General features: G+C 38.9%; 12 protein-coding genes across 12 annotated transcripts in view; 6 read left to right on the forward strand and 6 right to left on the reverse strand.

Annotated features, from left to right (window-relative positions):
- Nucleotides 1–2,525: 2,525 nt before the first annotated feature.
- Nucleotides 2,526–3,584, reverse strand: LOC115439781 (chorion class CB protein PC404). The gene is made up of 2 exons (XM_030163767.2): nt 3,479–3,584; nt 2,526–3,123 (listed from the first exon to the last, which is right to left on the reverse strand). Exons 1-2 carry the CDS (start codon nt 3,527–3,529, stop codon nt 2,593–2,595), a joined length of 582 nt encoding a protein of 193 aa, XP_030019627.1. The 5' UTR covers nt 3,530–3,584; the 3' UTR covers nt 2,526–2,592.
- A 270-nt stretch (nt 3,585–3,854) lies between these two features.
- LOC115439777 (chorion class CA protein ERA.1) lies at nt 3,855–4,484 on the forward strand. Its single transcript, XM_030163763.2, has 2 exons — nt 3,855–3,933; nt 4,090–4,484. The coding sequence occupies exons 1-2, from the start codon at nt 3,883–3,885 to the stop codon at nt 4,441–4,443; spliced, it is 405 nt and encodes a 134-aa protein (XP_030019623.2). The 5' UTR covers nt 3,855–3,882; the 3' UTR covers nt 4,444–4,484.
- Nucleotides 4,485–6,136: 1,652 nt separating this feature from the next.
- LOC115439817 (chorion class CB protein M5H4-like) lies at nt 6,137–7,482 on the forward strand. Its single transcript, XM_030163834.2, has 2 exons — nt 6,137–6,226; nt 6,555–7,482. Exons 1-2 carry the CDS (start codon nt 6,176–6,178, stop codon nt 7,077–7,079), a joined length of 576 nt encoding a protein of 191 aa, XP_030019694.2. The 5' UTR covers nt 6,137–6,175; the 3' UTR covers nt 7,080–7,482.
- A 577-nt stretch (nt 7,483–8,059) lies between these two features.
- On the reverse strand, nt 8,060–9,036 carry LOC115439816 (chorion class B protein PC10). The gene is made up of 2 exons (XM_030163833.2): nt 8,836–9,036; nt 8,060–8,754 (listed from the first exon to the last, which is right to left on the reverse strand). The coding sequence occupies exons 1-2, from the start codon at nt 8,884–8,886 to the stop codon at nt 8,125–8,127; spliced, it is 681 nt and encodes a 226-aa protein (XP_030019693.2). The 5' UTR covers nt 8,887–9,036; the 3' UTR covers nt 8,060–8,124.
- An 88-nt stretch (nt 9,037–9,124) lies between these two features.
- Nucleotides 9,125–9,962, forward strand: LOC115439818 (chorion class A protein PC292). Its single transcript, XM_030163835.2, has 2 exons — nt 9,125–9,339; nt 9,495–9,962. The coding sequence occupies exons 1-2, from the start codon at nt 9,289–9,291 to the stop codon at nt 9,882–9,884; spliced, it is 441 nt and encodes a 146-aa protein (XP_030019695.2). The 5' UTR covers nt 9,125–9,288; the 3' UTR covers nt 9,885–9,962.
- A 3,402-nt stretch (nt 9,963–13,364) lies between these two features.
- Nucleotides 13,365–14,136, reverse strand: LOC115439758 (chorion class A protein PC292). The gene is made up of 2 exons (XM_030163740.2): nt 14,021–14,136; nt 13,365–13,829 (listed from the first exon to the last, which is right to left on the reverse strand). Exons 1-2 carry the CDS (start codon nt 14,069–14,071, stop codon nt 13,446–13,448), a joined length of 435 nt encoding a protein of 144 aa, XP_030019600.2. The 5' UTR covers nt 14,072–14,136; the 3' UTR covers nt 13,365–13,445.
- An 811-nt stretch (nt 14,137–14,947) lies between these two features.
- On the forward strand, nt 14,948–15,847 carry LOC115439765 (chorion class B protein PC10). The gene is made up of 2 exons (XM_030163748.2): nt 14,948–15,056; nt 15,197–15,847. Exons 1-2 carry the CDS (start codon nt 15,006–15,008, stop codon nt 15,764–15,766), a joined length of 621 nt encoding a protein of 206 aa, XP_030019608.1. The 5' UTR covers nt 14,948–15,005; the 3' UTR covers nt 15,767–15,847.
- Nucleotides 15,848–17,942: 2,095 nt separating this feature from the next.
- On the reverse strand, nt 17,943–18,600 carry LOC115456450 (chorion class CA protein ERA.1-like). The gene is made up of 2 exons (XM_030185531.2): nt 18,522–18,600; nt 17,943–18,412 (listed from the first exon to the last, which is right to left on the reverse strand). The coding sequence occupies exons 1-2, from the start codon at nt 18,570–18,572 to the stop codon at nt 18,023–18,025; spliced, it is 441 nt and encodes a 146-aa protein (XP_030041391.2). The 5' UTR covers nt 18,573–18,600; the 3' UTR covers nt 17,943–18,022.
- A 333-nt stretch (nt 18,601–18,933) lies between these two features.
- Nucleotides 18,934–19,684, forward strand: LOC115439795 (chorion class B protein M2410-like). The gene is made up of 2 exons (XM_030163788.2): nt 18,934–19,012; nt 19,104–19,684. The coding sequence occupies exons 1-2, from the start codon at nt 18,962–18,964 to the stop codon at nt 19,602–19,604; spliced, it is 552 nt and encodes a 183-aa protein (XP_030019648.2). The 5' UTR covers nt 18,934–18,961; the 3' UTR covers nt 19,605–19,684.
- A 3,741-nt stretch (nt 19,685–23,425) lies between these two features.
- Nucleotides 23,426–24,148, reverse strand: LOC119189733 (chorion class A protein PC292-like). Its single transcript, XM_037440210.1, has 2 exons — nt 24,029–24,148; nt 23,426–23,908 (listed from the first exon to the last, which is right to left on the reverse strand). Exons 1-2 carry the CDS (start codon nt 24,077–24,079, stop codon nt 23,498–23,500), a joined length of 462 nt encoding a protein of 153 aa, XP_037296107.1. The 5' UTR covers nt 24,080–24,148; the 3' UTR covers nt 23,426–23,497.
- Nucleotides 24,149–24,415: 267 nt separating this feature from the next.
- On the forward strand, nt 24,416–25,287 carry LOC119189730 (chorion class B protein PC401-like). Its single transcript, XM_037440207.1, is given in 3 exon segments — nt 24,416–24,508; nt 24,712–25,039; nt 25,042–25,287. Coding segments are annotated over 3 exon segments (549 nt in total). The 5' UTR covers nt 24,416–24,457; the 3' UTR covers nt 25,212–25,287.
- Nucleotides 25,288–27,142: 1,855 nt separating this feature from the next.
- Nucleotides 27,143–27,645, reverse strand: part of LOC119189663 (chorion class A protein PC292-like) — a 1,113-nt gene continuing 610 nt past the window's right edge. The window contains exon 2 of the mRNA XM_037439937.1: nt 27,143–27,556. Coding sequence (XP_037295834.1) covers nt 27,143–27,556 — 414 coding nt within the window. The remainder of the gene's footprint in view (nt 27,557–27,645) is intronic.

The raw sequence follows: 27,645 nt of genomic DNA on the forward strand, positions 1-27,645 counted from the left end.
ATGAACAGTTGTATTGAAATAGATTTATTTATAGTACAAGTGTTACATAAGCTTTACATAACTATTGAAATGTTAGCTTTTGATAATACCACGCACTTGTATGAAATCACGAGCAGATACGTTATCGGTGTACGATTTATGTTACGAGAAATGAAAATGTGGAGAAATAGAGCTCAATAGGGTAGTCGCATTATTTTCTTACTTTTATGAACAATTTGCACAATCGTAGCTTCCAGCACGATCGCCTAGACGGGAATGAAACGGTCTGCTAAGATAGATATACGCAGCTTCAAAACCCAAGGCACACACCTCAGACATTTCGAAGTTATGTGTGTTTAGTTTATCAATTACCGTTCGATTTAATGTAAAAGAAAACATTGTTATGACACCTACATACTTACCTGAGAATTTTCTATAAGTATTCCAAAGGTATTATGACTATGAATTCTAATGGAAGTGTTAAATAGAAGAAAAAAGATTAACCTTCTTATAGGATAATCGGTCCGACCTAAATAGTGACTTCATTGGCATTATGTTGAGAACAATAAACAGTGATTACCTACGACTTACTTTTCTCACTAAACAATATTTTCATAAGATCATGAATAAAAAAATGAATTAAAAAATAATATCCGTAAATAGTTTTATTTCAATGTCCAACATTCACGTAAACATAAGAAACATAGCATCCTTATTTCTGCAGCAAGTTTACTTTATAGTCTCGATATATAGAAACAGGAGAATTTAAGTTATATTCGTAGGTTTTTTTATTGCTTTGAATGACGAGTTGAGCTTACCGGTCGCCTGATGGTAAACGGTACGACCGCTCATAAACGACAGAAACACCATCCAACAATTACTAATTTAATACGAATTTGTTCCATTAAGGACAATTAGTATCCAATAGGGGCAGTTCAAGTATTACGTAAGCACAAAAGGGGTTGGGGGGATCTATGGTTAACTTATTTTCGATGAGAAGGGGGACGGGGATCTGAACGATAATTACGTCACACACAGACACACACACACACACACACACGCACACCATCACGCATTTATCCCCGAAGGGGTATGCAGAGGTGCAACCATGGCACCCACTTTTCGCCAAGTGTGTTCCGTCCCAGGATGTGATAGGGGCGAACCATCATCAATCGTAATTACGTCAACAATATCTATTTCATTATATTTTGTCAAATAAATAAAAATATAAACAGTTTTTGTAAATATTTTACCAACTTTCGCTTACTGAAGCAAAGGAGAGGGGGAAGAACTTTTACTGAATTACTGACAAGAGGGACAAGGTGTTAAATTTACTAAAATTCTGCTTACGAAACGCGTGAATGGTCCCGTAATATCCATGCATGTTTCAAGAATATCCATTAAAATTGATTGCTTCTCAACGTGGGTACTTGCCTAACATTTATTTCTCTAACATGCTGTGCATATGAACTTCAAAATTCCAAATATCTAAAGCAATACTTTAATTAAATATCTGAATTTTGTTTAATTATTTTCAAGAGATAAGAAGAGATGATCTTGATGTACTTGATGTGAGAAAAAGACCTGAAATATTTGTTTAATTCATACAAGGTCTGAATAAACGAATAACATGTGTTATACTGGCAGTATGAACTATAGAGCGTTATTATATTTAATATTTGGCAAGTGGAGTCCCCATCGAAGAATTTGGTTTCACGGGATTCCTATCGGCAAAAGTATGAACTACTTGGATTTAGATTTGGATGGCCGGTGGGAGTTCTGCACCCAATTCACGTTGTTGCAGACGGAAGTCGTGCGGTCCATGACACTATACGGCAGCCCCGTCTGGGCTGATGCCCTAAGAGAGCGTTACGCCGCTTTCCTGCGCGTCCCGCAGTACGTAGTGACGCAGCGGGTGATTAGCTCGTACCGCACGGTTTCACGGCTTGCTTGTTGGTCGGTACCTTGCCCTGGGATCTGGATGTCAAATTCTTTTCAGGTGCCTTTCATTGGCGGGAGCAGGCGTTCAGTCGCAGGCAGCGGTGGGCCCCGAAGAAGGTGAATTCATGAGGGCCTCCCTGCAGCGAGTCGCTGTAGAAGAATGGCGTCTCAGGCTGGAGACCCCGTAAGCGGGGCACCGGACCGTGGCGACCGTGCGACTTGTCTTTGCTGAGTGGCTAGACAGGCGCTATGGTGTTGCAACCTTTCGGTTGACACAGGCACGGCATAGGGCTGTTCGCCATTAGTTTGTGCGTGTGAGTAGACATACGTGTACCAATAGATGGCGCTAACAACAAGTTGCAAACCACACGCAACGGCTGAGGTTTATATATACTTAAAATGCTGGATTTGTCTCTTAGTTTCGCAACGTGTTTAATAATAGTAAAAAAAAATGAAGGTGTGTTTTAAAAGCAAACTTAATCTTATGGATAACGGCTTTATTAATGTCAATAGATTGTTACGAATAACTTGTAAAATTTTATTAATTCTTCGCTATTGATATGGCGCTCAACAGTCATTAATTAGGGTTTAGAATAAAATACAAATTATAAAAACTCCAATCGCAAATATATTTCCCAATTTCTCAAATACAAAAGACCTAAATTAATTTCATTACAAAACACCGCAACCGCATCTGCCAACAGCCCATGGGCCGTAACCATACGGACCAGCCATGGAAGCGATAGCAGGTCCAACAGGTCCCACAGCGGGAGCAATGGGCAACTCAGCTATGATGGCAATAGCACCATCACCACAACCGTAAGACACCGCACCAGCACCCACAGACGGGAAAGCGCCATCGGTTGCCACAGCGCCCAGGAACGGCAGCTGACCAATTACAGCAAGGGCACCTTCGATGGCGTTCTCGGAGGTGACGGTGAGACCGGTGGGAGCGATGGGGGAGGCGCTGGTAACAGTCAAACCACCTCCGAAGGACGCGGCAGGCATGCCAATACCCACGGTGGGCAGGGCAAATCCGGCAGCAGGGAGACCGTAACCGTACGGGCCAGCACCAGCCCAGCCACCGTATCCCCAGTCGAAGGGTGCTAAAGCGTCATATCCCCAACCAGCTCCGTAAGGACCAAATGGGTAACCATCGCCGAAGGTAGCGAAGGGAGCGCCGATACATTGAGCGGAGATGGTCTGAAAAGTTATAAATATTATTAATATTAAATTCAGCTTATTTAATAAAACATACCTCAAATAATTGATAAGCGATTAGGTACAAATCATTGAAATCTCAATTATGAAATCAAATAATAGATAATAATATGTAAGCAATGGAAAAATTAAATAAAGTGATTTTTATTAAATGCAAACAAGTAAAATGCTGCGCTAGGCAAATTGGTAAAAATAAATATGCATTTTATTCCACATAAGGCAATTAAATTGTGAAATCTGCTTAAAACACTTTTATTATCCAACGTTTTACTTTATTTACTTAATAATTTCTGAAGATTCTCAAATATATTATGAATAATAATTTGCAAAATCGTACCTCAAGGGTGAACGCAAAAGCGCAAACGACTACAACAAATTTGCCTGTCATTTTTTCAAACTGTTATACAACAATAACTTTCTACTTTCTCTGTAACGCATTTATACCAAGCCATTTCAGTAAAAAAATTAAGCAACAATAATTAATAATCAGAAGGTAAATTAAACAAAACTAAAACGTGGTTTTCTGACCTTTTTCGCATACCCTAATTTCAAATAACAGTAATTCGTTAAGCAATTGATATCAAAATGGACGTGCACAACTTTCAAAGTTGCTATCAACGTTTCGAAAAATTAGGTCATTAGTGAAGAAATTAAAATTTTGAAAGAATTTTCATGAAAATAAATATGTGCTGTTGATTGTTGGAAAGTATCAGTTCAGCTCTTTGGTTGAATACTAAAAATATGTCCACCTTCGCTTTCTTCCTTCTCTGCGTTCAGGCTTGCCTGATCCAGGTAACTCAATATCAATAATAAATTATACTCAAACCAATGGTTGTTACTAAAACTACATACAAGAATATTTATAACTTTCTCATTTATTATGAGCCGCATTGTAATCCTATAGTTTTCAGTTGTGAATTTTATTTTATAAATATTTTTATTTTTTAGAATGTATACAGCCAGTGCCTGGGTAGAGCCGGCGTGATCGGACCTGCTCTTGCCGCACCCGCCCTTGCCGCCCCTGCTTTTGGTCTCACTGCCCCCGCTATCGGTCTCGGTGCCCCTGCTCTCGGTCTTGCCGCTCCTGGTTGCGGTTACGCCACTGGTATGGGTGCTTACGGAGGCTCTGGCATCGGTAACGTGGCCGTCGCCGGCGAGCTGCCCGTGGCTGGTACCACCGCCGTCGCCGGACAGGTGCCCATCATCGGCGCCGTGGAGTTCGGTGGACCCGCTGCCGCCGCTGGTGCCGTCACCATCGCCGGCAGCTGCGGCTGCGGTTGCGGTGTTCCTTATATGTACTGATTAAAATAATGTTACGATTAAATAAAATTTCAACAGCAAAACTGGTTTTCTTTGAAACAGTATATATTGAAGGTGATAGTTGTTTAATCATACACTTAAGTTTTAACGTCGTTGAAGAATAAACCGCTATTTATTTTATGGGCCACATAGAAACTGTCTTATACCATTTCTACTAATTGCTAACAATGATATTAATATCATCAATTAAATCATATCTGTATTCGCTCATATTAATATTAGCGAATACAGATATTATTTAATTTGGCTCATTAGAGTACGTAAACTAAAACACATAGCTATTAAATCTTATTTTAAATTAAATTAAGTATAAAATGCAAGCTATATACAGCGATTCCCAGGCTTTCAAATACGTACGTTAATTTTTATTGACGTCTAATTCTAAAGACATGAAAATAAAGTAAACAAAATATCATTATTAAAAATGACTTGTAAATATATAACATTATTGTTTATTAGTGTAGATGTTTAGAATGAAGAAAAGTGGTGAATTGTTTTAAGTGGAGCGCATGATATGAGTCTTTTGAAACTGCATTACTATACTAAGTCAGTAGTTTCAGAAAAGTATCGGTTTAACATTGTTGTCATTTTGTTTTCATTACTAAAGAATTCCATAAAACATAGGAAGTAGTCATGAAGGCAGTTGATATCCGGTATTTACCAGATGATAATGTAATGTGTATATACACAGAAGTTGATTTTAGGTTTGTACTTTAAATTAAGTAGTTATTTGCGCACACAATATGCGTAGCGACGGGATTATCTTTCCGCTGATTTTGGTTACAAATTTTTTATTATTATACTTTATTTTCGTTTTTAGGAAGTTGTTTGATTCATCAAACCATTGTCTGTTGCTATAAACATTATATAAATTTTCTATAAAATGCTATAATAAATAATAATTTTATTTATTTATAACTAACTCAAGATATTCCTGCCTATGGTCTTATTTTCAATTATTTAAGTATAGAAGCGTTATTAAGCAAATTAAATAAGTAGTTGCAACTAATGTGCATACAAATAAAACATAAACCCACTTGAGTACAGGAAGAGGAAATGGAGGTTTTTTTGCACTTAATACAATTATACCGCCTAAACATTCTTGCACGCATGGTAAAGGCATTATCTACCGAAAGGATATTCACATCTCTCTCAAAACCACTCTTACATCACGTCTTTTAGGCAATTTAACGTAACTTTTACAATTTTATATTAGTAGAGAGTAAAAGTCACTCCAATTTCTTGTGACACTGATCGAATATTGCCTATCCGACTAATAGTATACATACGAAAGTTTGTGAGGGTGGATGATGTATGTATGTTTGTTCCTCTTTCACGAAAAAACTACTGAACGGATTTGGATGAAACTTTACTGTAATATTGGTTATACATCAGAATAGCACATAGGCTACAATTTATAATGATTTTGTGTAATTTGATCATAATATAACGATACATATCAAGTAAGTCGGGAAAAAAAAATCCCGGAAATCTCCTTCATGCGGACGAAGCCGCAAGCAAAAGCTAGTTGATAATAAAATTAAAATTCCACATGGTAAACAAACTACAGTTGCTTATCGATAACTTTATCACAGTTTCGAAGTCCTAACTGATTGCGTATTATGTAAGTGTTACAAATATTTGTAATATATAACGCATCAGTTATCTAGTAAAGTATCATTCAAAGATTCGCTTTACATAAAATACATTCAAAATGATGGCCAAAAGTATTTTCGTTCTTTGCACTTCAGCATTTGTTATGAAGGTAAATTATATTTCTACTAATTTGTGCTTAGTCCATAATCCAAAATTTAAAATGTATTTTATTTTTTATGGAATAACACAGTAGTTGAATTGTGTACGTGATATGACCACCCCTCCGAGTTCTCGGGTTCGACACCTGGGTCAAGCAAAAATATATTGAGTTTTTCTGCTTAGAACCAGTCCGGAGTCTGGAATTTTTGATCGATATGTGGGTGCCCTAGTGGCACTTCTTACCTATTCTATTTACTATTTGTAAATAAAAGCCATGAGTGTGTTTTTTTTTAAATCAATCATCAATCACAATATACTTTTATTCTACTTTATTGCAGTGCGCCTTTGGCCAATGTCTTGCTAGAGAAACGCTTACGGGCTCTGGTCTCACTGGTCCATTCGGTCCAGGCCGGGCGTACGACGGCTTAAGCCCCTTCGAAGGTTTGGGCTACTCGGGCGCATGGGCTGGACTTGGTTCCATGGGACCAGGCCTTGCAGGTTTGGCGCCAGCTAACGGACTCGCTGCATCCTACGGTGGCGGTCTTACCATCACCAGCGCTTCACCTATTGCACCCAACGGTCTCTCAGTCACCTCTGAAAATGCAATCGAGGGAACCCTTGCTGTAGCTGGTCAGCTGCCTTTCTTAGGAGCAGTGGCTACTGATGGCGCGTTCGCTTCAGTGGGTGCTGGTGCAGTGTCTTACGGCTGCGGTGATGGGGCTGTTGGAATCACTGCTGAAGGTCCCATTGGTCAAGCTTCTGGCGTCGCTCCAGCTCCTGGTCTAGGCTACGGACCAGCTTTGGCTGGATACAATGGTTTACCTGGACGTATGGGGGCCGGAAGATGTGGCGGTATCTATTAATTTTGGTGTGTTGTGTTAATGGAACAGTTTTGTGTGCGATTCGCATGTCTGGTACTAAAAGAAACAGTTAAATACTTACGTTTTGTACATAGTTATTTTATAATTAAATATGTCTAGTTTTTATATGTTTCTTTTATTAGAATGGAACAACTGTCGGATACCCGTGTAGCTGTGGATACGATCGAGAGAAACTATTCTATTTAAACTGTTCTAAAAACACTTGAAATTAAGAAATTGAAAACTTGCAATTATGAATAATTCACGATATAGATGCCTATTTGATGCTGAATTGCTTGAGGGTTAAGTAAAAATAATTCCCTAAATACATGACATAATATTTAAAAAAAGTAGTGCTTAGCATGGATACGGTCTGAGAAGATCATAATAGATTGATTGTAAAACAGCCCTTAGTATTTTTTGTAAACTAATCTATCGCTATCTATTACTGAACGAGTGATTTTACAAGTGAGCGACAAACACCCCAAAAATAGCCCTTCGTGTTTTTATGAATAGTTTCACAATACTGTAATTTCTGTAAATACTCGCAAAGGAAACAAAAGATTTCCTTAATGGCTAATACTAACTACTAAGTCTAAGGAGACCTTAAAATGTGCCCAATTCAATCGTCATACATGTCACCATATCATTGTATAACTGGTATTTTTAAAACAGACTGAGCAGGGTCTAAAACGTTGAGAAATTCGACGACCCATTGAAATTGTATGTAAATTTACTTATCAATACAAATAAAAAATTCCCTAGTAAGATAGTTTTAGACGAAGCTAGTAAAAGTGTAAAAATAAAATCAAAATTCTTCAAAAATGCCGTGTGTAGAGTTTATTAAGTACCTATAGAATCTAGATAGATTCAATGAAACAATTGTCCAAATTAATAAGGAAAAGGAACCATATTGTTTCTATTTTGTTATAAAATCGATTTCAACTGTTGATGGTGACTAAACTTCAATAAAAACCATAAGATACAATTATGCTGATAATATTTTTATTTCTTGCAAAGTTGTCAGTTTACAGTTCACAGTAGGTTTTTAATACCAAGCACCGCAGCCGCAACCGCGGGCGCCGAAAGCACCGTAGCCGCGTCCGAGTCCGTATCCTCCGATACCGAATCCACCCAGACCTCCGTATCCGTAGGCGGGGCCGACGGCGGCACCGATGGGACCCTCAGCGGCGATGCCAACAGCACCATCACCACAACCGTACGAGACAGCACCAGCACCAGCGGTGGGGAACTCTCCAGCAACTTCCACGGTTCCCAGGAAAGGCAGGTTACCGCCAACAGCGACAGCACCCTCGTACACGTTCTCAGAGGCTACGGCAAGACCGGTGGGAGCCATAGGAGAAGCGCTGGACACACCGAGACCACCACCATAGGCAGCTCCGAGGCCGCTGGCGACAGCGATGTCAGCAGCAGGAGCGATGGCGCCAATGCCGCAGCCGAGACGACCGTAGCCAAGACCACCGTAGCCGAATCCGTCGTAGCCAAGGCCACCGTAGCCGAATCCGTCGTAGCCAAGGCCACCGTAGCCGAATCCGTCGTAGCCAAGGCCACCATAGCCGAATCCATCGTAACCTAGACCGGCGTAGCCGAATCCATCGTAACCTAAACCAGCATATCCCAAACCGCCGAGGCGACCGAGGCAAGTGCCCATCGCACACTGTCGTAGAAAGAAAACAAATCAATAATGGAAACATATTAATTATATGTACAGATATAGATACATTATGTAGATGCGTACCTGGATCAAGAGCGCAGAAGCACAAGCGACGAGAAGAATTTTGGCTGCCATGACTGTTGTTCTATAGGTTTCTGTTGTGAATAACTATCTACCAAGTACCATACGTATTTATACGAAATATTTTGGAATACATGGTGGCCGTACGTGCCCTTTTCGTTCTAATGTTGGAATTTAGTACAATATTATAAAAATATTGCTAAAGTGTTCTTTACTGTTTATCAAATTAATTACTATAATAAATTATTATATTAAATAAAACAATTGAGCAATGTCCGATATTTTAAAAACGTACGTGAATTATTAAAATTATTGTCATATCGGTGAATACTTACAACTATTTCGAAACACCGTGTCACACTACGAAGAAATCCTCCCAAGAAGCATCTACAGTGTAATATAAACCACTGCGGCACAGTTGCAAATCATTGTACATTCAGTATATCTAACCATAACATGTCTGCCTTCGCTTTCATTCTACTTTGCGTGCAGGCTTGCCTCATCCACGTAAGTTTCATTGTGTTCATGACTTTAGTAGCATGTTTGACTTCAATGCCCCATTCAATTAATTTAATGACATGGATCATTACCTAGCTATTTCTTAATCTAAGATGTAATTATTTTAAGTACATGGTTATAACTCACCATTTTTCTTGTTCCAGAATGCCTACAGCGCGTGTCTTGGCACTGGTTACTACGGCGCCGGTCTCGGCTACGGCTACGGTGGCCTCGGCTATGGCGGATGTGGTCTAGGCGGCATCGGCTATGCCGGTCTTGGTTACGATGGATTTGGTTATGGCGGTTTGGGTTATGACGGTTTTGGTTACGGCGGTCTCGGCTATGACGGTTACGGTATTGGTGCTGGTTACGGTGGTGCCGGTATTGGAAACGTTGCTGTCGCCGGTGAGCTGCCCGTGGCTGGTACCACCGCTGTCGCCGGTCAGGTGCCCATCATCGGCGCCGTGGAGTTCGGCGGTACCGCGGCTGCTGCTGGTGCTGTCTCCATCGCCGGACGTTGCGGTTGCGGCTGCGGCGGACCCTATGTCTACTGAGCAACGATATATACGTGCGCGGGAGCCATTCTCCAACAAATCTGAAAATTACAATGCAATAAAAAATGCAACATGAAATTTTTCTTTTTTTACAAACTTCAATTTTCTTTACATACATAACATCACGCATTTTATCCCCGAAGGGGTATGCAGAGGCGCAACTAGGGCACCCACTTTTAAGTCAAGTATGTTCCGTCCCATGATGTGATAGGGGGCGAGCCTAACGCCATATCGGGCACAAATTCCAGACTCCGGGCTGATACTGAGCAGAAAAACCCAAATATCACTTTGCCCGACCCGGGATTCGAACCCAGGACCTCAGAGTGCTATTGTACCGGACATGCAATACAACTACGCCACCGAGGCAGTCTTCAATTTTCTTTACATACATAATAAACTGGTGGTAAGCTTTTTTAATCAGCTAATCTTTGGAACTGCTACAACTACGATGATTTTTTTTCACTGTAGACGATATAACCCATTGATAGCAGCTTACTACAACACTCTGGGCCACGGTGACGCCTATAATATGTGCGTTTCCAGGAAAAAAGACAATCAACTGTGTTTACCAATAGCTTTCAACTGGTGACTGTTTACTAAGTATACCAGGGCCTTTTTTTATATAGTCTTTAAATTTATACATTTTATGTATTCTGTAGTATATTGTATGCTTATTTTTGCCTTTTTTTCATTTTTGTTCCTTGTGCCATATGTAGTATTTACTGTCCTTTGGTCTTGGGAAAATGTGTGGCCAAATAAAGATATTTTATTTCCTTCTTCAAACAGTTGATATTATAACTTATGTGGGCATTGAACCACGAGTGCATCTACATTATAATTCTTGGTCATATAACATTTTTCCATTATCGTAGCTGCTATTCAAAATTTTTTGTCGTTAGTATTTTCTAAAGTTCTTCTTTACTTTAACATGTAACTAATTAGATACCTCATTTTTGAATAGTTAATCTTCATTTAAAAAAAATATCCGATTTGTCTTTTCTTTTAGCCATATTGTTTATGAATATACATTATCGTCAATATTACGACATTACTGGAAAAATCTTTATAAATCTTAACCTCGTCACTTAGTATTAATAAAATAGTCCAACGCGGTGCGACTTTTATATCATAACTTTAAATTTAATCCCAAACTATATCATAAATATTGCATTAATGAAAAAGCTGTAGAAGTCAACAATCGATAGAAGAAGAATAATGAAATCAGAATAATAATATAAAGAAGCTATTCACTTATGGCGTTAAAGATTAGGGCACTGAACCTGTATACATAGACACAGTAATGCTGGAAATGCTTCTGAGGGCAATCGGTTCCATAATTTTGTAGTACGTGGTAAAAAATGTTGGCAGAAACGTACTGTAGTAGATCACCAACCTCCGAGGTGATGTTGATATTTACTTTACTTTACTTTTTTTATTACTTACCTAAGTGAGCGGTCCGCCTCATGGTAAACGGCACCCATCGCCCATAGACTTATACAATTCCGCACCGATTATAATAACTGAGAGCAGTATAATGAAGTATATTAACAACCTATGCTATCAACACTTCACTAAATCTATCTATATATATAAAAATGAATTGCTGTTCATTAGTCTCGCTAAAACTCGAGAACGGCTGAACGGATTTATCTTATCTTGGTCTTGAATTATTCGTGGAGGTCTAGGAAAGGTTTAAAAGGTGAGAAAAATTCGAATAATTGCCGGGAAAATCCTCAAAACAGCATTTTTCTATTTCCCATACAAACGTTTTCTAAATAAAATGGAGAGTCAATTTGTAATTTATTACCGCTGCATAAAGTTCAAATTCGCGTGCGCGTTGGAGGATCTAATATCGCGTTCTGAAACTCAACAAAAGTGAAAGTGAATCGCGAACGCGACAAAATTGCATAGTCTCAAAATACATAGTACATAAATAGTGGTCGGCTTCGAGAAACTCAATTTTAGCTAACTTCAGTTGTTAATGTAATATATAACTCAAAGGTGACTGACAGTGATATATCAAGGAACAGCCCAAACCATTGGACGGATCGGGCTAAGACTTTACATGCATAAAGCTACTATGACGTAGGCATCCTCTAAGAAAGGATTTTGATAAATTCTACCCTTAAGGGGATAAAATAGGGGATGAAAGTTTGTATAAATGTTCTTAGATTTTCGACTGATTGAACTGAAATTATAGATTGGGGATAAAATTAGTTTGAACCTATAAGTACCGGGAAAATATGTAGCAAGACTTTTATCAAACAGTGGAATTTTATCCTGGAAAACACCTTCACGCGGGCGAAGCCGCGAGCAAAAGCTAGTCTATATATAAAAATGAATCCCTATTTCCCTTGGTCACGCCATCACACGTGAACGGCTGGACCGATTTCACAATATTTTTTTTTGTTGTGTTGGTTATTGTGAGGAGAAGGTTCATAATTCATATGAAAGAAAAAATTCAAAAAATTGCGCGGAAAATAAGAAAACTTAACGAAAATATTAATTTTTTATAACTATTAATTGTTTGAAACAACTGTCAGCGATTGACAGAATGCGCGCCGCAAATTAATGGTTAAGACGGGACAACGTCTATCGGGTCAGCTAGTCAATCATAAAATTCTAATAGACGTCTTCTTATACTCTTGAACTTACTGGCAGTATCATTGACTCAATATTTAAGAAGATATCCCATAACAAGCGAATAATGAGTAGCAGGGTGTTTATACTAGGGAATATTTATACAATGGTTGTACCGAACTTATTTAGGTATTATTTAAAATCTATTAATCTCTCTTTATTAAGGTCTCTTAATTTTGTTTTGCTTTCAGCCGCATTTGCATGTCAAGACGGGTTCAAAATTATAATTTTAATATTAAAAATCACAATTAAAATAACTATTACATTTGTTTAAAGTTTCTTTATTGTGTTTTAAACCGCACTTTATCCATAAAAAATAGAAATAATATTCTCGACTCTCGAATCGATTTGACCCTGCACTCGTATCAGCGGGAGCGGGTAAAATTTAAGATGACTTCTCCTTACGAATTTTGAGTAACTTTACAGGGCAGACGTAAAGGAATATGGATTTTTTCATACATATTGTTTTAAAAGTTTTCGTGCGTATTCCATCATCCTAAACAAATACGGGCGGATAAAACCGCGCATCTGGTGTGGTCCAATCTGATACATTGTTATAATACATCGGTCTTTTATTTCAATAATTTGAACACTTAGAAGTTCAATTAAGTCGCATACGACTGACAAAGGTTTCGAAACTTCATGGCATTAACGACCTTAGAATCATTACTTTTGTAATTCTCACGTACGTAGGACGCGCGCTCCGCTTCTGTAATACATTCTATTGCGACGCAATTTCAAAGAGTAAAGTTATTGTAGGATATCACTCAATTCCGTTTTTATGCAATGGACAAAAGTGAAATTAAATACGGTACAGCTTCTATACTTGAAACAACATAATTAGGCACATTCAGCATTAGTATTTATTTCGCCAAATAGATGTTTACAGTGATCTTTTACGTTTTTGTTCGTGAAACATGTTCAGTAGACGTAGGGTCCACCACAGCCGCAGCCGCAACGTCCAGCGATGGAGACAGCACCAGCAGCAGCCGCGGTACCGCCGAACTCCACGGCGCCGATGATGGGCACTTGTCCGGCGACGGCGGTGGTACCAGCCACGGGCAGCTCACCGGCGACGGCCACGTTACCAACACCAGCACCACCGTAACCAGCTCCGATGCCGTCATAGCCGTAGCCGCCGTAACCAAAGGCGCCGTAACCAAGGCCGCCGTAGCCAAATCCGTCATAGCCAAGAGCGCCATAGCCGAGACCGGCGTAACCGATGCCGCCTAAACCACATCCTCCATAGCCGAGACCTCCGTAGCCGTAGCCGAGACCAGCACCAAGGCAAGCGCTGTACACATTCTAGAACAATCCAATACTCCTGTATAAATTTCGTGCGCTTTGTCTAAAGCATGAATAGTTAAATGCTCACGACTTACTGAATGGTCATTATTTGCATAAACGGAATGAATAAAATAATAATGGAATAACAAATTTTGTTAATCTTCCATAGTTAATATGAGTATTACCAAATTATAAAGTTATGGACTTACCTGGATGAGGCAAGCCTGCATGCAGAGAAGGAGGAAGGCGAAGGTAGACATGTTTGATTTGTTCTCCTGAAGACTCGCTACAGAATGATTACAGCCAACTGCGGTTACGTTTTTATACATATAGAATTCTGAGTGTTTTGACTCACCTTATTAAGATAAATATTTCATAATTTTATGCAATTTCATAACATTCTTTGGGTTCAATGTAATTAAAAAAAAGTTATTATCACTTACTTGTGGTTTTCTCTAAGTTCTGTATTTTAGATTTCCTTTTAATTAGTATACATAATTATATAATTTAATTTCAAAATATAAGTACTAAAATTTTATAAATTCTCACAAGGTTAATTACTTGTTTGTGTGACAAACTGTAGGTTATTATAATCGGATTTTTATACCGTCTTACTAGTTAACGTTGTATACGTCTGTTATAGTTATTTGATATTTTTTTAAATGATACATTTTAGCATTAATCAATTAAAACAATTCGTTGTATTGTTATGACAGATGCATACGGCCTTTATTAGTAAAACCCTAATAGGTTTGTTAAAAATTTGCTATTACTCGAAATTGGCAAAATCATCGATAACTAAACGACGGCATCCATTATATATAAGGAGTAGAAGACCCTAATAGTTGCAGTTTGTCACCGAACAATATATACTTACAATGCGCAAAATATATTACAATGTTACGGAACCCTCTTGTAGAATGACGGCGCTCGCATTTACCGTTTTATTTTTTTTGTAAAACTCCAGTTTTGCACGTACGACCCATTAAACTAATTGATTAGTTGCTTAATAACTCGCGTTCATTTACATGTGAAAGAATATCGGTGAATACCTCTAGAGCTTTATCAAGTAGGTTAAGCAATTTAATTAAGGACATAGGATAAAGAACTCTAGACCTTGGGCATATAAAATAGGTCTGCAAATTGAGAGAATCATTCTAGTTTCTGCTTCAGCTGAAACATCATTATACCAACATGTCCGCTAAAGCTGTGCTCGTCTTCTGCGCCTCCGCTCTCTTGGTTCAGGTAAGAACATCTTCTATCTATCGATTTTAGGAAGTAACTAAATAAATTTTAGTTATTTTATTGAAAGACAAATACTCGAAAAAAAACTTTTATTTTCATTAATAAATTCTATATTTAATTTTTTTTATAATTGATTTTAGAGCGCTGTAAGCACTTGTCTTGGCACCGGCTGGGGCTATGGCGGTCTCGGCTACGGAGGTTTGGGTTACGGCGGATGGGGCGTTGACGGAATTGGCTACGGTGGTCTTGGCTACGGTGGTCTTGGCTATGGTGGTCTTGGCTACGGTCGTCTTGGCTGCGGCATTGGCGCTATCGCTCCTGCTGCTGACATCGCTGTCGCCAGCGGCCTCGGAGCTGCCTATGGTGGTGGTCTCGGTGTGTCCAGCGCTTCTCCCATGGCTCCCACTGGTCTTGCCGTAGCCTCTGAGAACGTGTACGAGGGTGCTGTCGCTGTTGGCGGTAACCTGCCTTTCCTGGGAACCGTGGAAGTTGCTGGAGAGTTCCCCACCGCTGGTGCTGGTGCTGTCTCGTACGGTTGTGGTGATGGAGCTGTTGGCATCGCCGCTGAGGGTCCCATCGGTGCCGCCGTCGGTCCCGCCTACGGATACGGAGGTCTGGGCGGATTCGGTATCGGAGGATACGGTCTCGGACTCGGCTACGCTGGATTCGGCGCTCGCGGTTGTGGTTGCGGTTGCGGTGCTTGGTACTAAATACCTACCGTATTATTACTCTGACGGACATAAAACCTGACTTCATGAGAAATAAAACCAGCCTATAAACAATTTATATTTTTTTATTTATTTTATTTAACCATGGCATATATTATAATATACTTAATGGGAAGATAATATAAAGCGGAAAGCTGCGCCTTTTCAATCCACTTATTTACTCTTAATTTAGATTTATTAATGTTTATATTTACTGTTATCATTGATGAATACAGCTTCTGTAACGTTTTTACTATCTCAGACATTATGTTCATCACAAGTCGAGTTTGGATGCTCGAAGTTTATTTCAAAAAGGTAGACTAATTGGATCTTTGAACTTGAACGGGTGTGTCCGTACATTGAAAGGAATGTCGTAAAAAAGAAAGGAAGAGACTGAAAACAGTATTAGAATACAAATAAGTGACTTTTAGAAATATTTTAGGTCTTATTCTGTTTATTAGCGCATATCTTTGAAACTACAGAACGAATTTTCATGTAGTTTTCACATATGGTCAGAGTTTAATCGGGAGTAGAATATAGGCTCGGAAAAATCAGATATCGGAAAAAAATTACGTCATTTTAAAATATTTGCAAATCACTTTAAAACTTTGGTAAGTATCCTTCTAAGCGGATGGACTTCTGCGCGGCTACAGCTGCGGGCAGAAAGGTATAAATCAGGAAATTTTTGAATATAACTTATTATTCTAAGTCAATGGTTTTATATATTTTTTCTATGAATGACGAGACGAACTTGCCGTTTGCATGATGATAATCGATACGACTGCCCATAAACAGTAGTAACACCATCCATCACCTTGAATTACAAAATATTGTTTCGTATTTAACTGCGTTCGCCATCCTAAGATATGAGGTGTTAAGTCTTATTATATGCAGTAATTCACTGGCTACAATGTCCTTCAAGCCGGAACACAACAGTGACTACACACTGCTGCTTGACGGCAGAAATAGATACTCCGATGATACTTACTCAGGCGCACTCACACATACGAGAGACATACCACCAGTATATCAAAAATATTTTAACTTATTACACTAAATTCTGGATTAATAATCAAAATCTTTCAAGAAAAGGAGAGAGAAGTTTTTACAGCATTAATAATTTTGGCCCATCAGGTATGTAATAGTATTGCACAGAAAATAGTTTATAACTACGCTGCCGCGTTTCTTACAGTAATATTACTGATTAACCGATACTATATAATATACTAATAGATTATTTGATACCTACTAAGTACTAAGTAAATGACATGACAATTATTCTGAAAAATATGCCTCTCAAAGCTTTAATCGGATTTATACCAAGTTTCTTAAACGATTCTCCCTTTTTAACGTGGATAAAAATGCCTGGCTGTCGTGTTTAGACGTGGCAAGTTCTCAAAATGTTCGTGCGAGGCGGGAATTTACTCTGCCTAATTGGCCTTTAGAGCCAATACTACTTGTACTTGACAATAAATAAATGATGTGGGAAGCCATGCTAATTAATGTATTGATCCGTACATTTTAAATGATCGTTATCGCATTGAACAAGTTAAAATATGACGAGTTAATAAAAAAATAATACATTTCACAGTATTTTGTGTTAATCTGTAATATATACCTTATATTCTCATACTACTTACAGTAAAGGTTTTGCTATATACAACGTTCACATCTTAAGAATATGAGGAACTAATAAACTTTATGACTATTTCACAATCTCCAAAGAAGTGTTTTACACCACGTTCCGCTATTTAATTAAAAGGTGGTATTCATTCGACGAAGCATATTGTGCCTAATAGATTGTTAAACATACTAGACAGTGAGATCTTGTATATCGTCGCATATAATTGAGGTGTAGAAGTTGTGAAATAGGCTTTTAGCGTTAGTAAAATGTTGTAACTCTAACCCCCTCATTCATAGACGTTTTTTATCTTAGGAGGGAGCATTGCTGTGATAACAATTCTGTTTCTCAGTGCTGACGGTATGGCAGCCTTCGCAGTGTGCAGACATAGGGCTGTTGTGATTGGCTAATATTAAATATAAGATATAACTTGAATCTAGTTGGCTGTTAGATAAATAAAGCTGAGAAACAGATTTGTTATCACAGCAAATATCCGTCCTTAGATAAATAATGTCTATGAATAAGGGGGTAAGTTTTTAAATAACGAATACAATGATATAAATGCTTGTAACAGGATTTATTCGTTTGCCCAGTTTTTGTTTTGTTTGATTTATTCGTTTGCCCAGTTTCTGCAATGATCAGTAAAGGTAGGGTCCACCACAGCCGCAGCCGCAACGTCCCGCGATAGAGACAGCACCAGCAGCAGCCGCGGTACCGCCGAACTCTACGGCGCCGATGATGGGCACCTGTCCGGCGACGGCGGTGGTACCAGCCACGGGCAGTTCACCGGCGACGGCCACGTTGCCGACGCCAGCACCGCCGTAACCAGCTCCGATGCCGTCATAGCCGTAGCCCAAGCCGCCGTAACCAAGGCCGCCGTAACCAAGTCCGCCATATCCGAATCCATCATAACCAAGACCGGCGTAACCGATGTCGCCTAGTCCGCATCCTCCGTAGCCAAGGCCGCCGTAGCCGTAGCCAAGACCGGCACCGTAATAGCCAGCGCCAAGGCACGCGCTGTACGCATTCTGGAACAAAAATTTAAATGATATTTAAATTTATGTATAACATTATTAATCTTTAACCAATAACTTACTATTAAATAAATTAATTGTTACATGCTGTAAATTCACTTACGTGGATAAGGCAAGCCTGCACGCAAATGAGAAGGAAGGCAAAGGTAGACATGTTTGATTTGTCCTACTGAAGAGCTGCTGGAGAATGATTATAAGTGACCACCACAGCGCTTTTATACAAAAAGTTTCCTCTTTGTTTAATGACAGTAGTAAACACTATCTCTGAAACACGTGACTTCTTTTATTTCGTAACTCTAAGTTTTAGTTATTTGTTTTGTGTTATAAATCATGTGTTGCACGTACGCGCCATTAGAAATCGAATACTCGGTGCAGATTATTTATCGTCGTATCTTTCAATGGACAAACAAGGTCGGAAGTTTCGTAACTCTAGGGGACATGAGACAATGCACTTTATCCAGATCATTTAATATATAACTGCATGAAGACGCAAGAGAGTCATTCTGGTTGCTACTTCCGGAGGAACATTATCAGTACACAAACATGTCCGCTAAAGCTGTGCTCGTATTCTGCGCTTCCGCTCTCTTGGTTCAGGTAAGAACAGTAAGCATTGCAATTTTGTAATGTCGAATGAATTGACTCATTTATACATTTATTTTTAACACATCTATTTGTTACTTTCTAGAGCGCTGTAAGCAGTTGTATCGGAGGCTTTGGCTTGGGCTACGGGGGTCTGGGCTACGCCGGACTGGGTTACGATGGTTTCGGCTACGGCGGTTTAGGCTATGGCGGTCTAGGCTGTGGTGGCCTAGGCTACGGTGGTCTAGGCTACGGCGGCCTCGGCTACGGCACAGGCCTCGGAGCTGCTTATGGAGGCGGTCTCGGCGTCTCTACTGGTTCTGCCATTGCCCCTGTCGGTCTCGCTGTGGCTTCTGAGAACGTATACGAGGGTGCTGTGGCTGTCGGCGGAAACCTGCCATTCCTGGGTACCGTGGCCGTGGACGGTCTGTTCGACACCGCCGGTGCTGGCGCTGTCTCGTACGGTTGTGGTGACGGCGCCGTCGGTATCACCGGTGAGGGTCCCATCGGCGCTGGTTTCGGTTACGGCGCTGGATTCGGTGGCTACGGACTCGGACTCGGCTACTGCGCTCGAGGCTGCGGCTGCGGATGCGGTGCCTTGTACTGAAACTTCCAAGCAGTACGATAGAATCTTAATGACCAAACGACATGTTGAACAAAGTGCAACGAATAAACGATAGAAATGCACGTCTTTGGTTTTATTAATTTAAATATTTATAAACTTATTATTTTAAAATAAGAAATAAAATGTTAACGTCTCTAAATTTTCCATTGGTTAGGAACTATTTTTTCTTACTAAAAGCAAGGTTTTATAATATAAGTAATATTATGCAAAGGTTTGTGAAAATGTTTGGATCTTCGACGGTTCGATGTTTGTCAGAAGTAAATGCAAAACCAGCTTTGGATGAAATTTTGCACACAGATAGACCATGTCCTGATTAATACGTAGGCTACTGTTTATTCCGTTAATTTGCTCTCATGCGAAATTAGATGACATTTTAATCAGATTACTTTAATAGATGGCGATAGCGCCGTATAAATGACGCTTTGGATCGCTATGTTTTCGGAACTTTTGCAGCGGGAAAAGATTTAAGGCGGGCGAAGCCGCGAGCATTGCCTAGAACGTATGTAATATAGGCAGGTTGTAATAGATCATCTTATCTAACTTTTATTATACGTACGAATGTTTGGGAAAATCAATGGATGTGAACTGGGAATCATACATGGGCTTTTTAACTCGGTAATTTACGCGTAGAAAATAATAGAAGATTTAAATCTGATATTTTAAATACATAGTGCTATAGATCAGTACATTTATTCAGGGACCTTTGTATTGGGAAAAGCTATTCACGCGAAAGAAGCCGCTAGCAACTCCTAGTTTAATATACACAACTTTAAAATGAAAAGCCTGAAAAATCAGATATGAAGGAAAGTCTAACTAGATTTTTATAATAATATCTTTCAATTTATGTCACTCCGTTGCACACAATATTGCATAATATACTTAATGTTTTTATAATATAATAATAATAGAATAATATCAACCCTGTATTATATAATGTCACACTACTGGGCACGGGCCTCCTCTACTACTAGGAGGGATTAGGCCTTAGTCCACCACGCTGGTCTAGTGCGGATCGGTAGACTTTACAGACCTTCAAAATTCTTATAGAGAACTTTTCAAGTTTGCAGGTTTCCTCACGATGTTTTCCTTCACCGTTAAAGCAAGCGATAATTCACAATGAATACCCACGTAATTTTTTTAGAAAAGTCAGAGGTGTGTGCCTTTATGATTTGAACCTGCGGACATTCGTCTCGGCAGTCCGTTCCACAACTACCTAGGCTACCGCTGCTATTGTATATGGGTGAATTTCCCGAGACCAAAAATTGCGTGGCATCGATGAAATCGGTAATAAAAAACATAGATAAAATTTTCTAACATTTTTTTCTGATTAGGTGAAATAGTAATCTATGTGTAGCACAAAATATTTTATTAATAGGATTAGCAGGTACTTCAAAAAAAAGTTAAATCTCGAAATCTTTCATTGCCGTGTTTGTCCACACGTAACCTTTATGTATATTTATATCTCATTGGATAAAAAATCTATTGGGTTATTTATATTAAAATCGATTTTTTGATACGTGAATAGTTAAAGTATTGTTACGGAATACATTTATTCAAATACTTAAATAATACAACGAATGGTTAATAAAAATGCATTTGTCCTAGAACTACCTTTCATCGCCGTTGTCTAAACATATTTAAGAATATCGTTTTATCTAACGATATGCGTCCACCCCTCGCTGTGCGCTAAACATTGTATATAGTGCCGCCTAAGTGCTCGACGTGAAAGGATGTAGGTACGCACATGCTTGCGTTTTCGAGCAATAAATGTAAGTATTCCGTTTGTATATTACTGGACATTTTTTATTTCATCGCCGTGGATAGGTATAACTTCTATTTGAAAAGTTTGTCCTCTGGATTAAGCATTCGATAGAACGCCGTTTCTCTTATGTTTATTTGTGAAGTGTTTATTACTTCGAATAATTAATCGTTTTTTTGTTATGTTACATTTTTGCCTTGATTTTCATCGCCGTGCCTTCATTGCCACGGTTTCCGTGGCCAAAATTTGCTATGGCAATGAAAAAAAAGACACTGCAATGAAATTTTTTTCATTGCCATGCCTAGTAACACAATTTAGTTTCATTACCGTGACTTATGTTTTCATCGCCAACATATAATTAGGCAAAGAAAACATCTTACCTATATAGCTAGTATAGAAAACTGACAGTACAGAACTCGTTAAGTTTACCCTCTGCAATACGATAAAAGCTTAAAGATAGACTTTTGAGTTTTTTACCTACAGTCAACTAAACATACAAAATGACGTAACATTTGGTACTCCATCACACGTATATACACTCACACACATGCGCAAACACTCGTCCACACACACACACACATACAAGAGTCTGATTTTAATAATGATTTGTTTATTTTTAGGATGCCAAGATGCCTAAGCCAAAATTATCTGAAGAGGAGAGTAAGGAGTGGAAAAGATTGGCCGAACAAAAGCGACGAGATTTCCGTGGATTGGTTCTTTCATTCCCATGGCACAGACTTTTCATTGCTGTGGACGCTTGTTTCATATCCGTGCACGCATGTTTCATCGCCGTGGCACCAAATTTTTAATCTGGTATATCTCGTTAGTTTTTTAAGTTTTCTGCTGGATATTAAGCAATAATACATACATTATCAAAAAACTTTGATAAACTCGAAATATTTTTTAAACAACTTAAAAGATAAAAAAGTCCACGGAAATGAAGATTTTTATGGACCTGTTGAAATTCACCCATATAATACAATAATATATTATATTTACATTGTCATTATTACGAGGTATAATATATTCGTATATTTATGTAGGTTAGCTAGCAATTTCAACAAGGCACCGACTCCAAAATTAGTAACTAATATACAGGATGGATTTTTGACATCAATAAAAGTTATTGCATAGATTGCTCATTTCCTTGTTGACTGAAAATTTCTAATAAATTCTATGAATACCGATATTCTACTAAAAATATGGACAGATTCGAAGAAAGTTTTTTATGGCTTTAGCGGTTAAGGTAGCTGCCCTTACTGGGGATTCCCAAAAATCCACTCTGTACAGTTCTAAATATTTTTTTTTGGATTTTAGTCTTTTCGAATTCAGTTTGATTTAACGTTAAGAAGTTTCTAGTTTTAGTAAGAAAGGGGCCGTTGAAGTATTACTTAACGCAATTTTTGAAGATTTTTGAACCGCCCTCCCGCCCCTGTAACGCTACGTAACATTTTAGAAGACCCCCCCTCTCCCAAATTGCGTTACGTAATACTTGAACGGCCCCAAATAGAGCCAACAGAACCTAACAGTAAACAAAATTGATACATGATAACCCAATCAACACGGTCGTGCTCTGTCATCAAAAGTTAGGTAGAGAATATCCTTGATTATAGTTAGCTACCTACCTCATTGATAACTGTTATAAAACAAACAATAACTCATCTCATATGAACATTTCCTGTGTAATTTTGATGAATTCCTTGCTGTACCTTGGAATTGATTCAAACCTAAATAAGTTTATAAGGGAACACAATGAAGCTATGCAAAATACAACACAAACAATTTGTGAAATGGATTTACATACAACTGAGGTATCGCGTAACACCATTATAAAAAACTACTCCTTTATTGAAAATGATTCACAAAACATTGTCAGCTTGCTACAGTCTACCTGTTGTTCGTTAATCCTCATTTTGACTTTCATGTGCCTACAAATATTTAAAACCATTCGTGCTATATCTTAAATTAACAGAGAAAAACTCTAAAATGGCATAGTTATCGTATTCAATTTAAAATAATTTAATTTAAAGGAAACTACAAAATGATGTAATTTTTTGTATATTTCGGTTTGTTAATTCATTGTAGTAATTACAATTTCATTTGTCGTCTATTATCTTCAGTAGACATAGGGTCCTCCGCAGCCACAGCCGCAACGACCAGCGATGGAGACAGAACCAGCGGCGAGAGCGTCACCGGCGAAACCGACAGCGCCGATGATTGGCACCTGACCGGCGACGGCGGTAGTACCAGCCACGGGCAGCTCACCAGCCACAGCCACGTTACCAACACCGGCACCACCGTAACCAGCACCAATACCGTCGTAACCGACACCATAGCCCCAACCGCCATAACCAAGGCCGCCGTAACCAAGGCCGCCGTAGCCAAGTCCGCCGTAACCGAAGCCATCATAACCCAAACCGGCGTAACCAATGCCGCCTACACCGCATCCTCCACAACCGAGACCGCCGTAGCCGTAGCCGAGACCGGCGCCATAGTAGCCAGTGCCAAGGCATGCGCTGTACGCATTCTGGAACGAGAAACAAGATTATTTATAAATACGTAGATGCCTATATTAACTACTAAGAATAGTATTTCATGTGTTTTATTTTTATTAATTATTAATTAATAATATGTACTGTATACTCACGTGGATGAGGCAGGCCTGCACGCAGAGGAGAATGAAGGCAAAGGTAGACATGTTTGAATTGTTCTACTGAAGATTCACAACAGAATGATTATAAGTGACCACCACAACGCTTTTATACAAACTATAACCGCATTGTTATTAATAAACATTATCTCTCAAACACGTGGCTTTTTTAAATTTCGTAATTCTAAGTTTTAGTTATTTGTTTTTTGTTATAAATCATGTGTTGCACGTACGCGCCATTAGACATCGAATACTCGATTATTTATCGTCGTATCTTTCAATGGACAAACAAGGTCAGAAGTTTCGTAACACTAGGGTACATGGAACAATGCACTCTATTGCTCATGATTTAATATATAACTGCATGAAGACGCAATAGAGACATTCTGGTTGCCGCTTCCGGAGGAACATCATCAGTACACAAACATGACCGCTAAAGCTGTGCTCGTCTTCTGCGCTTCCGCTCTCTTGGTCCAGGTAAGAACAGTAAACATTGTAATTTTGTGATGGCAAATCTATTAACTCATTTATGTATGTATAATTTTAAATCTTATTTTAAATATTTGATGTGGATAAAAATTATTAAAAGTCATAATGTTATTCTGTCCTAGAACATTAATATTTTTTATTGTTTAAATCTAAATGCCGTAAAATAAAACACATATTTTTTTGCGCTCTAGAGTGCTGTAAGCAGCTGTCTCGGAGGCTTTGGCTTGGGCTACGGTGGTCTGGGCTACGCCGGACTGGGTTACGATGGTTTCGGCTACGGCGGTTTAGGCTATGGCGGTGTAGGCTGTGGTGGCCTAGGCTACGGTGGTTCAGGCTACGGCGGCCTCGGCTATGGCACTGGCCTCGGAGCTGCCTATGGAGGCGGTCTCGGCGTCTCTACTGGCTCTGCTATTGCCCCTGTCGGTCTCGCTGTGGCTTCTGAGAACGTGTACGAGGGTGCTGTGGCTGTCGGCGGAAACCTGCCATTCCTGGGTACCGTGGCTGTGGACGGCGTGTTCCCACCGCCGGTGCTGGCGCTGTCTCGTACGGTTGTGGTGACGGCGCCGTCGGTATCACCGGTGAGGGTCCCATCGGCACTGGTTTCGGTTACGGCGCTGGATTCGGTGGCTACGGACTCGGACTCGGCTACGGCGCTCGAGGCTGCGGCTGCGGGTGCGGTGCCTTGTACTGAAACTTCCAAACTTATTTCAAAAGAATGGTAATGACCAAACAACATATTCAGCAAAGTACTACGAATAAACGATAGAAATGCACGTCTTTGGTTTTATTAACTTACATATTTATAAACTTATTATTTTAAAATATGAAATAAAACGTTAACGTCTCTAAATTTTCCATTGGTTAGGAACTATTTTTTTTTACTAAAAGCAAGATTTTATAATATAAGTAATATTATGCAAAGGTTTGTGAAAATGTTTGGATGTTCGACGGTTCGATGTTTGTCAGAAGTAAATGCAAAACCAGCTTTGGATGAAATTTTGCACACGGATAGACCATGTCCTGATTAATACGTAGACTACTGTTTGTTCCGGTAATTTGCACCCATGTGACAATTTAATCAGATTATTTTAATAGATGGCGATAGCGCCGTATAAATGACGCTTTGGATCGCTATGTTTTCGGGACTTTTGCAGCAGGAAATGATTTTATGGCGGGCGAAGCCGCGAGCATCTAGTACGTATGTAATATAGGCAGCTTGTAACAGATCATCTTATCTAACTTTTATTATAAATACGGATGTTTGTGAAAATTTATAGATCTAAACTGGGAATGGGCATGGCATGGGCATTTTAATTCGGTGAATTTTTCGCGTAGGACATAATAGAAGATTTAAATCTGATATTTTAAATACATGGTGCTATAGATCACTACATTTATTCAAGCACCTTTGTATTGGGAAAAGCTATTCACGTGAGCGAAGCCGCCAACAACTCCTAGTTTAATATAAACGACTTTAAAATTAAAGGTCGAAAAATCAGATATGAAGGAAAGTCCAACTAGAGTTTTATATTAACACCTTGTAATTTAACTCACTGCGTTGCTCACAATATTGCATAATAATGAGTTAATATAATATAATACAATAATATATTATATTTACATTGTTATTATTACGATGTATAATATATTCGTGTATTTACGTAGGTTAGCTAGCAATTTTAATAAGGCAACGACACCAAAATAAAATTAGAAACTCGTATACAGAAAGGATTTTTGACATCAATAAAACTTATTGAATAGAGTGCTCATTTCCTTTGCTGACTGTACATTTCTAATAAATTCTATGAATACCGATATTCTACTAAAAAAAACATGGACAGATTCGAAGAAAGTTTTTTATGGCTTTAGCGCTTAAGTTAGCTGCCCTTACTGGGAAATCTCAAAAATCCACCCTGTACAGTTCTAAATATTTTTTTTGATTTTAGTGGTTTTCGAATTCAGTTTGATTTATCGCTTAGAAGTTTCTAGTTTTAATAAAATAGAGACAACAGAACCCAACAGAAAACATCATTGATACATTTATAACCCAATCAACACGCTCGTGCTCTATCATCAAAGTTCTTGCCTAATCATTTATAGGTCAAGACCAGTTAGGTACAGAATATCCTTGATCATAGTTACCTACCTCATTTAGAACTGTTATAAAATAAACAATATCTTATCCCATATTTATTTCCTGTGTAGTGACAAATCCTTGCTGTACCTTCGAAATCGAAAATTCAAACCCAAATAAATTTATATGGGAACACAATGGAGCTATGCAAAACACAATACAAACAGAATTTTTGAAATCGATTTATAACTGGTGGCGATATTGCGAAAGACCAATATAAAAACTCCTTTATTGAAAATGATTCATAAAATATTGTCAGCTTAGACTGTAGCACAGTCTAATTCCTGTTGTTCGTTAATCCTTATTTTGACATTCATGTTCCTACAAATATTTAAAACCATTCGTTCTGTATCTTAAATTAAAAGAGAAAAATGTACAATGACGCATTTAAGGTATATAATGTGTAAAAATAATTAATTTAAAGGAAACTACAAAATGGTGTATTTTTGTATATTTCCGTTTGTTAATTCATTGTAGTAATTACAATTTCATTTGTCGACTATTATCTTCAGTAGAGATAGGGTCCTCTCGCAACCACAGCCGCAACGACCGGCAATGGAGACAGAACCAGCGGCGAGAGCACCGGCGAAACCGACAGCGCCGATGATGGGCACCTGACCAGCGACGGCGGTAGTACCAGCCACGGGCAGCTCACCGGCCACAGCTACGTTACCAACACCGGCACCACCGTAACCAGCACCAATACCGTCGTAACCGACACCATAGCCCCAACCGCCATAACCAAGGCCGCCGTAGCCAAGTCCGCCGTAACCGAAGCCATCATAACCCAAACCGGCGTAACCAATGCCGCCTACACCGCATCCTCCACAACCGAGACCGCCGTAGCCGTAGCCGAGACCGGCGCCATAGTAGCCAGTGCCAAGGCATGCGCTGTACGCATTCTGGAACGAGAAACAAGATTATTTATAAATACGTAGGTACATATATTTACTTTTTATAATAATTTTAATATATTTTATTATAATTTATG

This window comes from Manduca sexta, chromosome 18 (assembly GCF_014839805.1).
Source record: "Manduca sexta isolate Smith_Timp_Sample1 chromosome 18, JHU_Msex_v1.0, whole genome shotgun sequence".
NCBI lineage: Eukaryota > Metazoa > Arthropoda > Insecta > Lepidoptera > Sphingidae > Manduca > Manduca sexta.

Coding starts and splice junctions, on each gene's coding strand:
- LOC115439818 (XM_030163835.2), top strand. CDS start 9,289: ATGTCTGCCTTCGCTTTCATTCTACTTTGCGTGCAGGCTTGCCTCATC. Junction 9,340..9,494: donor TGCAGGCTTGCCTCATCCAC/GTAAGTTTCATT, acceptor TTCTTGTTCCAG/AATGCCTACAGCGCGTGTCT.
- LOC115439781 (XM_030163767.2), bottom strand. CDS start 3,529: ATGACAGGCAAATTTGTTGTAGTCGTTTGCGCTTTTGCGTTCACCCTT. Junction 3,124..3,478: donor CTTTTGCGTTCACCCTTGAG/GTACGATTTTGC, acceptor ATAACTTTTCAG/ACCATCTCCGCTCAATGTAT.
- LOC115439777 (XM_030163763.2), top strand. CDS start 3,883: ATGTCCACCTTCGCTTTCTTCCTTCTCTGCGTTCAGGCTTGCCTGATC. Junction 3,934..4,089: donor TTCAGGCTTGCCTGATCCAG/GTAACTCAATAT, acceptor TTTATTTTTTAG/AATGTATACAGCCAGTGCCT.
- LOC115439765 (XM_030163748.2), top strand. CDS start 15,006: ATGTCCGCTAAAGCTGTGCTCGTCTTCTGCGCCTCCGCTCTCTTGGTT. Junction 15,057..15,196: donor CCTCCGCTCTCTTGGTTCAG/GTAAGAACATCT, acceptor AATTGATTTTAG/AGCGCTGTAAGCACTTGTCT.
- LOC115439758 (XM_030163740.2), bottom strand. CDS start 14,071: ATGTCTACCTTCGCCTTCCTCCTTCTCTGCATGCAGGCTTGCCTCATC. Junction 13,830..14,020: donor TGCAGGCTTGCCTCATCCAG/GTAAGTCCATAA, acceptor GGATTGTTCTAG/AATGTGTACAGCGCTTGCCT.
- LOC115439795 (XM_030163788.2), top strand. CDS start 18,962: ATGTCCGCTAAAGCTGTGCTCGTATTCTGCGCTTCCGCTCTCTTGGTT. Junction 19,013..19,103: donor CTTCCGCTCTCTTGGTTCAG/GTAAGAACAGTA, acceptor GTTACTTTCTAG/AGCGCTGTAAGCAGTTGTAT.
- LOC115439816 (XM_030163833.2), bottom strand. CDS start 8,886: ATGGCAGCCAAAATTCTTCTCGTCGCTTGTGCTTCTGCGCTCTTGATC. Junction 8,755..8,835: donor CTTCTGCGCTCTTGATCCAG/GTACGCATCTAC, acceptor TTTCTACGACAG/TGTGCGATGGGCACTTGCCT.
- LOC119189733 (XM_037440210.1), bottom strand. CDS start 24,079: ATGTCTACCTTTGCCTTCATTCTCCTCTGCGTGCAGGCCTGCCTCATC. Junction 23,909..24,028: donor TGCAGGCCTGCCTCATCCAC/GTGAGTATACAG, acceptor TTCTCGTTCCAG/AATGCGTACAGCGCATGCCT.
- LOC115439817 (XM_030163834.2), top strand. CDS start 6,176: ATGATGGCCAAAAGTATTTTCGTTCTTTGCACTTCAGCATTTGTTATG. Junction 6,227..6,554: donor CTTCAGCATTTGTTATGAAG/GTAAATTATATT, acceptor ACTTTATTGCAG/TGCGCCTTTGGCCAATGTCT.
- LOC115456450 (XM_030185531.2), bottom strand. CDS start 18,572: ATGTCTACCTTTGCCTTCCTTCTCATTTGCGTGCAGGCTTGCCTTATC. Junction 18,413..18,521: donor TGCAGGCTTGCCTTATCCAC/GTAAGTGAATTT, acceptor TTTTTGTTCCAG/AATGCGTACAGCGCGTGCCT.